The 12,447-nt window shown below is 37.2% G+C and overlaps 1 protein-coding gene across 1 annotated transcript in view; it reads left to right on the forward strand.

Annotated features, from left to right (window-relative positions):
- SEMA3C (semaphorin 3C) overlaps positions 1-12,447 on the forward strand; it is a gene marked incomplete at its 3' end in the record, with an annotated part of 118,719 nt that overhangs the window by 66,429 nt on the left and 39,843 nt on the right. The window contains exons 2-5 of the mRNA XM_082014286.1: positions 586-746; positions 3,043-3,105; positions 8,024-8,143; positions 11,924-12,014. Of these exons, the coding sequence (XP_081870412.1) occupies positions 586-746; positions 3,043-3,105; positions 8,024-8,143; positions 11,924-12,014 (435 nt within the window). The remainder of the gene's footprint in view (positions 1-585; positions 747-3,042; positions 3,106-8,023; positions 8,144-11,923; positions 12,015-12,447) is intronic.

Genomic DNA, 12,447 nt, shown 5'->3' on the forward strand with positions numbered 1-12,447 from the left:
AACTGAATAAATGGACACATTTAGGCTTGACTGAATATTTTGTTTTCTTTTTAATAAGCCATGCATGGTGATAAAGAACTAAAAAAAAATTCGACCTTGAAAATGATAAAAAACTATTCTTATGAAGCCCCTTGTTAGGAAAAGAAAGTACACTGTTCTTATGTAGTTTTCATTGATCTTGTGCATTTTCTGCTGTCATAAACTTCAAAATGTATCAAATACATTGATTAATTTATGATCTTCTTTGAAAGCCAGTGATTAATTTATGATCTTCTTTGAAAGCCAGAGCTGTAAATAATCATATCCATTAAAATAAGAATTAATTAGCTGAATGAATAACAGCAATGCCTGATTTTTATGAGTTATGTCTAGCTACTTAATGTATAAAAAGATTGCGTTCAAACCAGGAAAGGGAAATTTGTTTTAACTCAACCATTACATTATTACTAAGTGTCTGATAAAGGTTTTCCTTCTCTTATTGACCCCACTTGTGTTCAAAGATACCTTTATTTAGAAAGAAATGCAGTTGTGAAGTGAGAAAGGTAACTGAACCACTTTACTAACTTGTTGTATTTACCATTTCAGAGCTGCAAGAAACTAAAACCTCTGAATATCATAGAATATCCCACAGTCCCCTGGATTACAGGATATTATTGATGGATGAAGATCAGGATCGTATCTACGTGGGCAGCAAAGATCATATTCTGTCTTTGAATATTAATAATATAAGCCAGGACCCTCTCAGTGTAAGTTCAAGATTTATTTTGAGAAGCCAAAGTTGCTTTAATATATGCCTTTCTTTTTAAGACAAAAGATGTGTATTTCATTATTTTGCACCAGACAAAAGTCCAGGCACAAATGCTATTGAACTGTTAGTCCTTGGTTTATGTGTTATACAAGATGAACAAACTATTAGCATGGCTGTTCCTCGAACGCTGTCTAACAACTGACCCGTGTACTCGTTTTGAAGTGACATTCTTGGCCTCATAAGGAAGATTTGTCTGGATTGATGATTTCTACTCCTCTTCAAGTTTTAGCATAATTCAGAGATGCGCTTTTAAAAGAAGCCTGTAAGGAACAGTAAGGAACATGTGATCATTTTCAGGCCATGGGCAAAAAACAACTGAGACAGAGTTGCCTTCAACCCTCAACTATATTTGTTCTTGTTTTGTGCTCTGAAGCCTAATTGCTGAACTATTTTCCAATCTTTTGTTATGTCTGTGTCAGCCCGCTCTCTACAGCTGGGTAGCTGAGACACCTCCAGTTTGGGGTTTTTTGGACACTGTGACCCTCATCTCCCTCTTAAGTACACATCTTTTCTGGCTTCTTCTCTTTCTTATCGAGACGTCATTTTCAAAGGACTCTCGGTGTTCCACCTCCCGAAACTGTAGGCAGCCTGTATACGAAAAGAACTGATTTATCAAATGTTTAAACCACTTTCAGAGATTCCTCTTTTGTTCCCAGAGCCAGTTCAAATCCAGCTTCTCTGCTTTTAAAATAGGTGGCCTGCAGAAGTACCTGTGTGCCCAGAAGCCTGGCTATTAAGATATTACCTCTCTACAGACTTTGCCTTGCCTATCTTTAGATTATCACAGCTACAACACTACCTTCAATTATACCGTATAGGCCTTGTACTACCAAATTCATCTGATCCTTTAATCTATGGGCTTTATTACCGTACCTCAGGAATATCAAGGGGCAGAGATATCTAGCTTGCAGCAGCGAAGTTAAATACCTTCCTTAAGAGGCAAGGCTTTTAATGTGTCAGGAGAGAGAGAGAGGCCCTGCTGGAGGGTGATTAAGAGCACTTAAATTAGGCTCACGCTCTGGACATGCCCGTCTACCTGAATTGATTGTTCAGGGAGTCTGGGGAGGCTGAGTCTAACTTACACAGTTAAATTAAATGCCTCTCGTGTGATGGCGTGAACGCGCCCTTCCTCCTCCTGAGGGTACAGAAACCTTCCTCTGGAATGGGGCCACCTGCTCTGATCTGAAATAGCTTCTGTGACCTTTTTGGCTAATTCCCATCTCACCAGTGATCCAGCCACTCTTGTCCGGGAGCTGCTGTGCTCCTGCACGGCTTCAGCCTTCCCTTAGCGGGTCCTGCTTGATTCTGCACAGAGTTCACTTAGGTAGGAAGGCTTCTGTTGCATGAAACATATTCCGCAGTATAAAGCTGTGAGGCACTTCAACAGTCTATTTAGGCCTTGAAAAATAAGAATAATAATAAAAAAATCAACAGAAAGCAAGAACACCTGCAATTTTCTGGCAGCGAATGTGGTCACCCAGTGTTAAGCTCAGAACCAGTCTCTGCAATTCCACGCATTCTTTCATTTGTTTATTTCTTTTCATAACAGATTCATTTTGCTAATCTTACACCATTATAGAAACCCTATGTACGTATGCATACAAATCTACAACTCTGCATATATATATGTATGTATATATAGACATGGAGATCTTTTACTGCTATTATTTATGTTATCTTGAGGCTAAATGTTGTCAGGCCCTGTCACCTACTAAATTTCTAGGGAGAGATTTCTAATGGATATCTTTTTATTTCAAAATCAAAATAAATAATGGAAGAAGCTCAATAACTGCAGTGTTTGAGTATAGATCAGAAAAACACTCAGACATTGAGGTGTTTGTCAGAAAACTGTCTGTAGTGCAAGATATCTTGTAAAGAAATGCGTGAACCATTTCTAGAAATTCAGTAGAAGAAAAAAAGTAAAGACAGTAATTTAGACGATGATGACAATATCTCTTATTTAGAAGAAAGAAATTTAAGTAAATTGATTAATTAATCTTAAAAATATTTCATAAAATTAACCTCTATCAGCCAAAGACCTGTACCTTTATCGTGTTTACTGCATGCTAAGAGAGAAAGTTGTTTTCATTTACCAGTGAAAATCCTTTTTTGTCTTATCATCAAGTTGTAAAAGTTATCAAAATATTAACTTATTAGTGTAAGTTAGGCAGTGAAATGTTTTGTTTAAATTATGTAACAAATACATTAATTAAAAGATATTTCTTTCCTTGTAGATTTTCTGGCCAGCGTCAGCAAACAAGGTTGAAGAGTGCAAAATGGCTGGCAAAGATCCTACAGTAAGTTATAATCCACATGTACATGCATACACATACACAAATTACATACTTGGCAATAAAGTAAGAGCACCTTGAGTGCAGCCAAAAACAAAATTAAAGACGTGTTTGTTTTGCTTTTTAAATTCTCTGCAGACCAAACGATAAAGCGAATTTATGAAAAAACAAACCGTGTAAATAGAATGCACCTTCAAACTTCCACAAATTAAAAAAAAAAATGCATTGTCCACTTCCTTGATTTTATTTCTTATTACTAGTCAAATTAGACAGTAGTACTTTTCCAGATATGTCCTGGAGATGATGCTGAAAAGCCTGGTGATCTGTTGGTGGTGTGGAGAAGTGCTCTGGCTGTTTGCTCACCTCAGGGATGGACTCTACAGGCGGGTGGTACCCACTGTCTGCAGCCTGAAGACCCCAGACTCAGGAACACCCCAAACACCTCTTTCCATTGCTTCCACAAAACAATGCCCAAATAAGTATCTGGAAACCAGTATGCTTTATTAGAAGGAGGTAAAGATGATCTCTGTAGTCACGGGAAACAGACCATGTAGAGTTTATCCTGAGTCGTTTTGCCCCATAGCTGACTGTTTTCCCATCTGAACGCAGACACCTTCCAAAGGACCTAGATCAGATGATAATTTCCCTACACACTCGTTATATCTATAAATAGATAGAAATCAGGTATTTTGAAAGACCCAGTGGTACAATAGAGCAGATCTGTCTTTGGCAGAGCTGTATATTAAAATGGTTATCTTCCTAAAGTAATGAGCACTTACAGTCTGTATATCCCCAGATTTTATTAACAGAAATTAAATTGTAAAACAAAAAGCAGAAAGTCACATTTCAATTCTATTCAGTTACTTTTTGACTTTTTACCAGTTGAGCAGCACCTAAAGGTCTTTATCCTGGGGTTTTTTTTAGCTCTTTAGATGTAGATGTTTTCCAACTGATATTTTAGTATTAGAATACAGAATCTAATCTGAGCTAGAAGATTGGAATTTATCACTACTAAATTTATATGAAAAAACAATTAAATTTTGCTTATATTTTAATTTGAGAAAAAAACTATGGAAATCAGAAGCCTTCACATTAGATACAATCATCTTTGGAACATACTCCTCAGCATATATCTAGGATCATAATTAATGAAGTGATCGAAGGATGTAAGCAGGTGTATATAAATATAGCTTTTAATTTCAGAAACAATAGAATTAATGCAAAAGTCCACTGAATTTAGTATAAAAACCGTTATTTATTTCAAAGGTCTTTCTATCATGCCTAATATTTATATTTATTTTAGCTACATGTTCTGTATTGTTAACTAAGCCTACAGATGACATGCAATTCAGTTACTGCAATGTTACAATAATTCACCTGAGTCCATTTTATAAGAAAAATATGTGTGGGCTTTATTTTGAAAATCTATTGCGAATGCTGGTGGATGTAAGGAAACCAGAAGGTTGGCCTGCGGGAGTGTTGTTGTAATATTGCTTTTTCAAAACTGTGGAGAGTAATTCACTATATTGCTGCACAGCAACAGAATGATTCTTCATGAATAACTATATTATGGTTGGTATGGCAGCTGATCTGCTTTCTTTCCTGATAGCTATGGTAGTAAAACCCAAGTATTTTTCCTATTGAATATGCTATTTTTCTACACATTTTTACACTGTTCTGGTTAGTGCAGTGTGCAGTAAATTCTACAGCTAGTGGCCTCTTAAGTTGCATTAAATGTGAAAATGTGAAAATAAAACATACAGCTTTGTTAATGGTGATTAATTTTGACCCTAGTTACTATGTTGACTGCATCATGAACTTGTGATAGACTGGTTAAGGAATTTTCTTTTCTTTGAAATACAAAAGGTCATTAGTCTTAGTCATGTTTCCAACAGATGATGACACTCTTCTAGGGCAAAAATAGGAAAAAAAGTAGATGATACTCTAAGTAGAAAGTAGCACGCAAAATGTGTGATCCATGGGAAAGAAAACTAAGACACTACTAAATACTGTACTCCGCAGAGAACTTTTAATCTGGGATATTAAGTGGTGAGGATTTCCTACCTTTTAAACATATTTAAATACCCAAATGTTGCTGCGTTAATGGACAGATTTCTGGATAGGACCTCTGTTTTTGCAACAGTTTAATTGTGTGTACACCTAATAACCTGTAACGTAGTGTAATTAAAAATGTCCATGTGCATCAACTTTAACTGATTATTTTTAATCCCAGCTGTGCATTGCAGAAGAAAAATTAAGTTCCAAAAATAGAAGTTTACATTAAAATTCTTAGTATTTGTCCTCAAGAGTTTGAAAGAGAAAAAAAAAGGTACTGAAGAACAGCTGCTGATCTCACTAGAATCAATGATATGTCTTATCGAAAGCTCACTGAAATAATGCAAAAAAAAAGAACCCAATGATAAATCACTGTTTGCAACTTAAAATTTATGGTTCTCTTTTAATAGCATTCTTGTGAGTTTCATTCATTATAATAACGGGAGAAGCAAGGAATGGATTCAGAAGAATTAGGAATTTCAAAAGAAAAAAAAAAGGGGGGTGGTGAATGCATGATAACCTTTGGCCTATCAGGGACTAGCCATTATCACAAGGTAAAAGAGGAATAGATAGACTTGGAGCAGCCAGTAAAGGACTTCATACAATCAGCAAATTCTTTTCAGAGGATATTCAGGGAGGGGGGTTCGTTGTGGCCTACCATAAGACAAAGCAGCGTCTGAATTTGTCATCTTCGGCTGCCTTTTTTGTTACTGAAAAGACATTGTCACTTCTAAATAGTATGTTCACTAGACTAACTTGAATGCTTACATTAGTATTCCCTCCATTTACTGTGATGAGATCCTAGGGCATAGATGCCTGACTGGCAGATGTCTACATTAAGGCAGCTCCCCAGACACTGCTACGGAGTGAGTTGTGGTATCAGATCCAAGAGAAGCACCGCTAGTATGTGAATATCTACAGCTTAGTCACCGCCTTTGACAAACATCCATTCTAAATACAACTATCCCGTGACCTCAGACCAGACTGATTTAAAAGCACAAAGTATTTCAGTATCGAAGACAGGGAAATAAACTGAAGCATAGGTGCTCTTGAACAGCAGTCCTACAGAATATATTCTGAAATAACAATTTGTTGCTTTGCTGGGTTGTGGAGTCACAGTGCCATACCCAGGTTAATCAGGTAGCAAACTGCAAATGGAGTTCAGTGGTTCAACACTAGAGAGATGGGCAAAGTCTCAGAGAAGATCATAAAATGGTCTTCCTGCCGGACAGCATTAAAATACGAGAATATTGGTATTGAGCCAGCTTGTGTTACGTGTCTGTAAATCATCAGTGAAGAGACATGAAGACACAGTATATGTCAGGCGATTACCCCAGAAGGCTGTCCTTAAAGAAAAGAGCCGTTCATTTAACCACCCCTGTGTTCTTGCCATAGACACTTTGGAAAGCGCACAGCGCAGTACTGAAGCAGAGTAGCATGTGCCATGTGCCACTACTGTTCATGTAGACATTGTTTCCTGGTCCTGATCCCTGAAGACTCTCGTTCTGGAATTTCTCAGCATGTAATCCTTTACCTAGGAGTCTTGTAGAAAAGTTTTCTGCAAACAGCAAGGAAAGAACGCATCAGTTAACGCTCTGGCGTATAAAAACTAGCGGTATACCTTCACCTGTCCTTCTTCCCTTTCCACAGCTATAATGTGGGTTGGTAGTACTGTTGAGAAAAAAAGAGTTTTGATAGCAAGACATTACTAACGCCATCTTTGAGCCAAACTAAGATAGCTAGACATGAGAAAATGGAAGCATTTAGGAACAGCCCTCAGCTTTAGAGAAACAATGTGTTTTGACTGGGTTAAAGGATTTTTCTGATATAGCTAGAGCTAACATTTAACTGAGGAATGCAGTGTTCCCTGTAGAGAAACTCCTTCTACGAACTCTGAACTACCTACAAGTATGCACTGGTTTTCAGATACTGCAGTACGGTACCTGCTCCTGCTGAACAAAAGATGTGAATGCCTTCAAGTATAAGTAAACTGTGCGGTCTGCTGAAACAGGATTAACTCTACTGATTCTCATGAAGGTGACTGATGACACAGTTTCCAATCCTGTGCTCACAAAACTCATGCACTTCTCACTGTCTTTGGTGAAGGTTTGGGTGATTAAATATGAAGGCTGTTCTGGGATCTCAGTAAGAAAAATATTCAGAAAAAAAATCTATTTTCAACCTGAAGTGCATTAACAGTTTAGCATAGTCAAAAAAGGAAAGAGCAAAAGAAGAGAAGGGTGTGCTGGAAGGAGAAGACTGTAAATCCAATGGTGTGAAGCCGTTTTTAACATTCTGTTTTAATTTTCATGCTGATTTGAAGATGTTAACCATTGATCTTCAATATGAAGCAACAATTCACTGCAAACTTGCTTTGTGTTGTTAAGAGTTTTAATGTTTTGGAAATTTTTTTTTTTTACACAAATAATGGGATCTGAGATTTCAGCTTGATTTGTTTTTTAATTATCTCCAGCTATGATGAAAAAATTAGGGAGAAAAAATAAACTATTTTGGAGGTGTCATTAAGGAAACATCATAAGGTTACTAACTGTTTTCCTGCAGAGGCCCTGCCTCTTCCCATGCAAGGTACAGAGAAGTCTGTGGATGAAAATTAGATTTCTGTGCGGAGATGAGAGAGTTATTCTTTTGTAGCTCCTCTGTAGTGCCCTATCAATGCCCAGTTTCCAGAATAGGCAAAATGGCATGAAAAGAAAATAGGAGTCTACAGGTGTACGAATTCAGAGACTTCTAAACTCAGTAGTGGTTTTCATGATACTATTAAAATTGTAAACCATGCCTATTCCCTAGAGTTCCCAACATCTAATAACATTTGCCAGTGTGAAATTATTATTTTCTGTTTTCCCTGTAGCATGGCTGTGGAAATTTTGTGCGTGTGATACAGTCGTACAATCGCACACACCTGTATGTCTGCGGCAGCGGCGCCTTCAGCCCCGTGTGTGTGTATGTCAACAGGGGACGCAGGTCTGAGGTATGTCTCTTTGCATTTTATCCGCTCCTTTTGTGGTGAAACTTACTCGTGTTAGGCAAAAATCAAAATTTTGAAAATACAAAACTGAATGATCCAAATAGATTTCTTCACCTGTATTAAATAGAAAAAGAACAAAGATCCATAGTTTTCTGACCTGTTACCAGCAAGAAGCAAAGCCATGATCAAAAGCCATGCCTCAGATATGATCTTTGTCTAAAATTCCACAGTCATACCAAATGCTGGGCTACATTTGATAAGACTTTTTATTTGATGTTTTCTGGTGAATTCATTCCTACTATTTGTTGGAAAAAATTCCAAGAAATACTTGAAAGGAAATAGCCAGTTAGACAAAAAGTAAAATTTGCCGTCCACTTTTTATAACTTCCATGTGTTACTGATTCCTGGGAGAAGCCCTTAAGTGGGCTAACTATTCAGGTGTGTGAAGGTTTGATGGACTTCAGCTTAATACCCACTAGATGCAATCCCATGGTATGGTAATGGTAACTTTCATGGTGATGGTAACTTTCATCTACTGCACAAATTTTGCCCCAGTAAATTCTGCTGGGATGACGTCGGTAAGTTTTCTCACCACTGTGGGGTCTTCCAGGGTGTAAATCTTATTGTCTCTAGATAGGTCTCTAGTTTTTCTATATTCAATTTCATTGTATATTTTCAATATATAAAGTACCAGATGTTTCATAAGTATATTGTCCAAGTTTCCTGATTTGAAAGTGAAATGTTTGTTTATGTGCAGATGTAATAGGTAATAAATTAAGCAACCAAAAGGAGCCAGAAAAGCACTTTACCAAGACCCAGCACCTCAGTAGCTTTTGTCTGCAGGCACAGGGATATGCAGTATATTTTCCTGTACAGTGTGGAAGCAGATGTGTTGGGAAGGAAGATCAGAGTGTGCTACCTCGACTTTTGCCATGTGAGGGCAGCTTTAAAAGCTGGGCTGGCTTATAGGGAAGAGACTGGGAAATTCATTACTGATTTCATTGGGAGTGGGATGGGGATTCTTGCCAAGACTCAAAACTACTGCAGAGGTTGCCAGGGAGGTGATAAATCATTCTTCCTCCAGGTAGGTTTGCATGGGATGATCTCAGTGACTTGTGGTAGATCCCTACCTTGCTCCAGCCTCCTTAACAGAGTGTTTAGTCTGAATCATTGCACCTTCAGTCCTAATGAAGTATGCAAAAGTAGAGGTTCATAGGCCTGGATTTAAAAGCACAAGCAAGCAGAAGTGAATAAGTAAATCCATACTTTTGGTTAACAGAGTCTGCATTAACTTATTTTGATGTAGTTTTGAAACTGAGGTCAGCTTTCCTCAGCATTATCCTGTTTCTTGAGAAATTATTTAAAACATGGAAAGTGATCTCATTTGTGTCTAGTTAATGCAATATTCATTTATCAGCTTAAGTAGTAGTACTGTAGCCCAGCGAACTCTGAATCTCATTATTTTAAGGTTTTTGTAAATGAGGTTAGGAGGGAGGGCGGGAAGTGATATTTCCAGATGATGCAAGACGTTAAATTTCTTAAGTTAAAAATAAAGGTACATGTCTTGGAAGAACAGAACTGACTTCACTTAGCCTGTCTGTATAGCTACATGCCTATGACCAAGTGATTAAATAAACTGCTGTTTCAGATGTCTGGAGTCTGTCAGACACTTGACTGTAGGCTTTGCATGCTCAAAGCCATTACTGTACAGGCCAACAATAGCATAACAGTTTAAAACCAAGCATTTCCTTCTGAATTCATTGCATATATCAGTGCATGACTAATTAGTAGAGCAGTATGAAGAACTATGCAGTGCTGATGGGACTAGTGAGAACTCCTTTTTTTCCCTGCTTTTATCATTTCACCTTTCATTTAGTACAGTTTTCCTTGCAGAGAAGGCTGGTTTGCACTTGCAAAATGGATATTTTAGAAAGCACATCTACTTTTCTCTAGGAGCTACAAAGCCTGACAGTAAGGATCATGTCCAACAATCATAAGAACTGGGCCTGTTTTGCTCTTTTGTCTCCAGGATTCCACATAATCTCAGAAAGGCAGCAGTTTCATTGATGAAGCAGAATGTTGCCCTTTCCCCTGAAACAGAGGTTAAAAATAATTAATTTTCTTGCTTGGCACACTTGATACTTTGGTCTTTAGCAATGAGTCTCTTAGTCACCCAAATATATTCTAAAGTCAAATTTAATGCAAGCAGAAGGTAATGTAATCACTATGTGAATTAATTGCAGACTAAAAAGTAGTTTAATATATATGAAAATCAAGTGTCATCCTGGAGCTAGTTTAATAGTGCAGTAATGGGCATTTTGAATTGGAAAATAGTGGTACAATACAGTAAATATGGATTAACATCAAGTTGCATATTATCTAGAAGTAAAACAACAAAAAAATACCCAAGATCATATTAGAAACTTCATACTTATGTTTTAAGATAGTTTAGAAGACTTATTTCTGAAACAACAGATAAGATGTCTGTGATTAAATTAGGTAAAACAGAAGAGGGGGAAAAGAGATAGGGGATAATGGATATTAAAGCTTCCTGCTGTACTGCGCATTTCAGGTTGTTGGAGTCTCCAATTTGCTGTCACCAAATGGCTGCTCAGTGGTATGTGTGGCATCCCCTATGGTTTATTTTTAAGTGTTAAAGGGAATATAAAGAGTTGATGCCCTTAATCAAATAGTTAATACATTGGCATCTACATCACAGAAGCCTTTCTTTGGAATTTTTTCAGCTACCTTTTTCTGTTGAAACAGAAATGTTTTAAGTTTGGAAGTGTTTTTTTTCCTTGCAGTTGTGTCTTTTGGCCTTTTATTAAAGATTAGAAGTTTGTTATAGGAGGCTAGGAACAAGCTGTTTGGTATATGAGTCAATGTGTTATGGATCAATGCCTCTGCCATTACTGACTGCAGTTTTTAAGGAACAGACTTGGACCCAAGAGTCCCTTCTAGCTTGGCGTACTGTACTCTTCAGTATTGCTGTGAACAAAGAAGAGAAGAGGTGTACCAAGACAGTTGAATTTTCTAAAGATATTTAGACTGTTTGCATTTCAAGCTGTAGTCCGGGTAGCTTCTGCTTTGCCAACTGTATTTCCTATTTATAAATCACATAAAATATAACCAAAGCCCCATACCAAGATTCCTAAGCAGCAAAAAATTTCCAAGAGATTTCAGGCTATGGCAAGAAATATTGATAAATCATCTATCACTATGGTATTGGAGCTCCAAGAGAATTCCAAGAGAGCCATCCAAGAGATAGAAAATAAGTATGATTTAGGGGATTTTGGAGGTCTGATAGCTCAGTAAAGAGCAAATGATTTACAGTATCATAAAATGACAGTTATCATAACAGATTTTTATTTAATATGAATTATTGTTCTAGTACCTTTATTATAATGTCCTAGACTGGTATAAGTATCACTATGTATTCAGCAAATAAAGGATAAATAACTTCAAAAACAGAGAAGTAATCTCCACAGATGTTATTGCAGAGAACAGTCAACATCTCCAAAGTGTAACTGAGCTAGAGGGAAAATTCTTTGTTTCAGTGTCTTGAATTTATAACAAGAGTCTTGAAAATAACTGGGTACCCATAAAAAAGTTATGTAAAAAGATGATGAAATTCTGAATAGGAAAGCTAAACTTTTGCTGATAGTACAGCAAAAGTGCCCAGCAGTGCTGAGTATTGTTAATGGTGGAAACAGCCAAGCATAATAATCACTTTACGTCTGATGGTTTCTGAAATGAAAAGTGACACACAAATCTACATTGCAGGAACAAATCTTCAAGATCGACTCCAAGTGTGAATCGGGAAAGGGACGCTGTTCTTTCAACCCCAACGTGAACACGGTGTCTGTTATGATCAGTAAGTAAATAATCCAAGTTGCGGAGGTCTAAACCCATATGATCGTGTGTGGTGTGGACTGATGGGATGCTTGAAATGAGTTGGACACATGATTCGGCCTCTAAGCAGCAGTACCTTGTGTGTGGCTGATGCGCGCGAGGGTTGGGTCCGTCCTTGTTTCAAGGTTTACATGGAGCTAAAGGTAGCTGTACAAATGAAATGCAGAAATAAGCTGTTGAAAGGGAGAGAGAAAGAAATAGAAAACAAAAGATTGTCCCTTTTCCAGCTTACACATTTTTCCCAGGGTTAGTTTCAACTTTGCATTACCCTGTCTAGCATTTTATGTTTGAACAGTTTCTGACCTTGTTCATCCTAGACAGCACTTGTGTCTCATTTAATTATTTGTAATATCTTAGAGTAGCCAGGGAAAGAAAGCCTGAAGACTTTAGTTACT

This window comes from Phaethon aethereus, assembly GCF_964289735.1.
Source record: "Phaethon aethereus genome assembly, chromosome: 1".
Lineage (NCBI taxonomy): Eukaryota > Metazoa > Chordata > Aves > Phaethontiformes > Phaethontidae > Phaethon > Phaethon aethereus.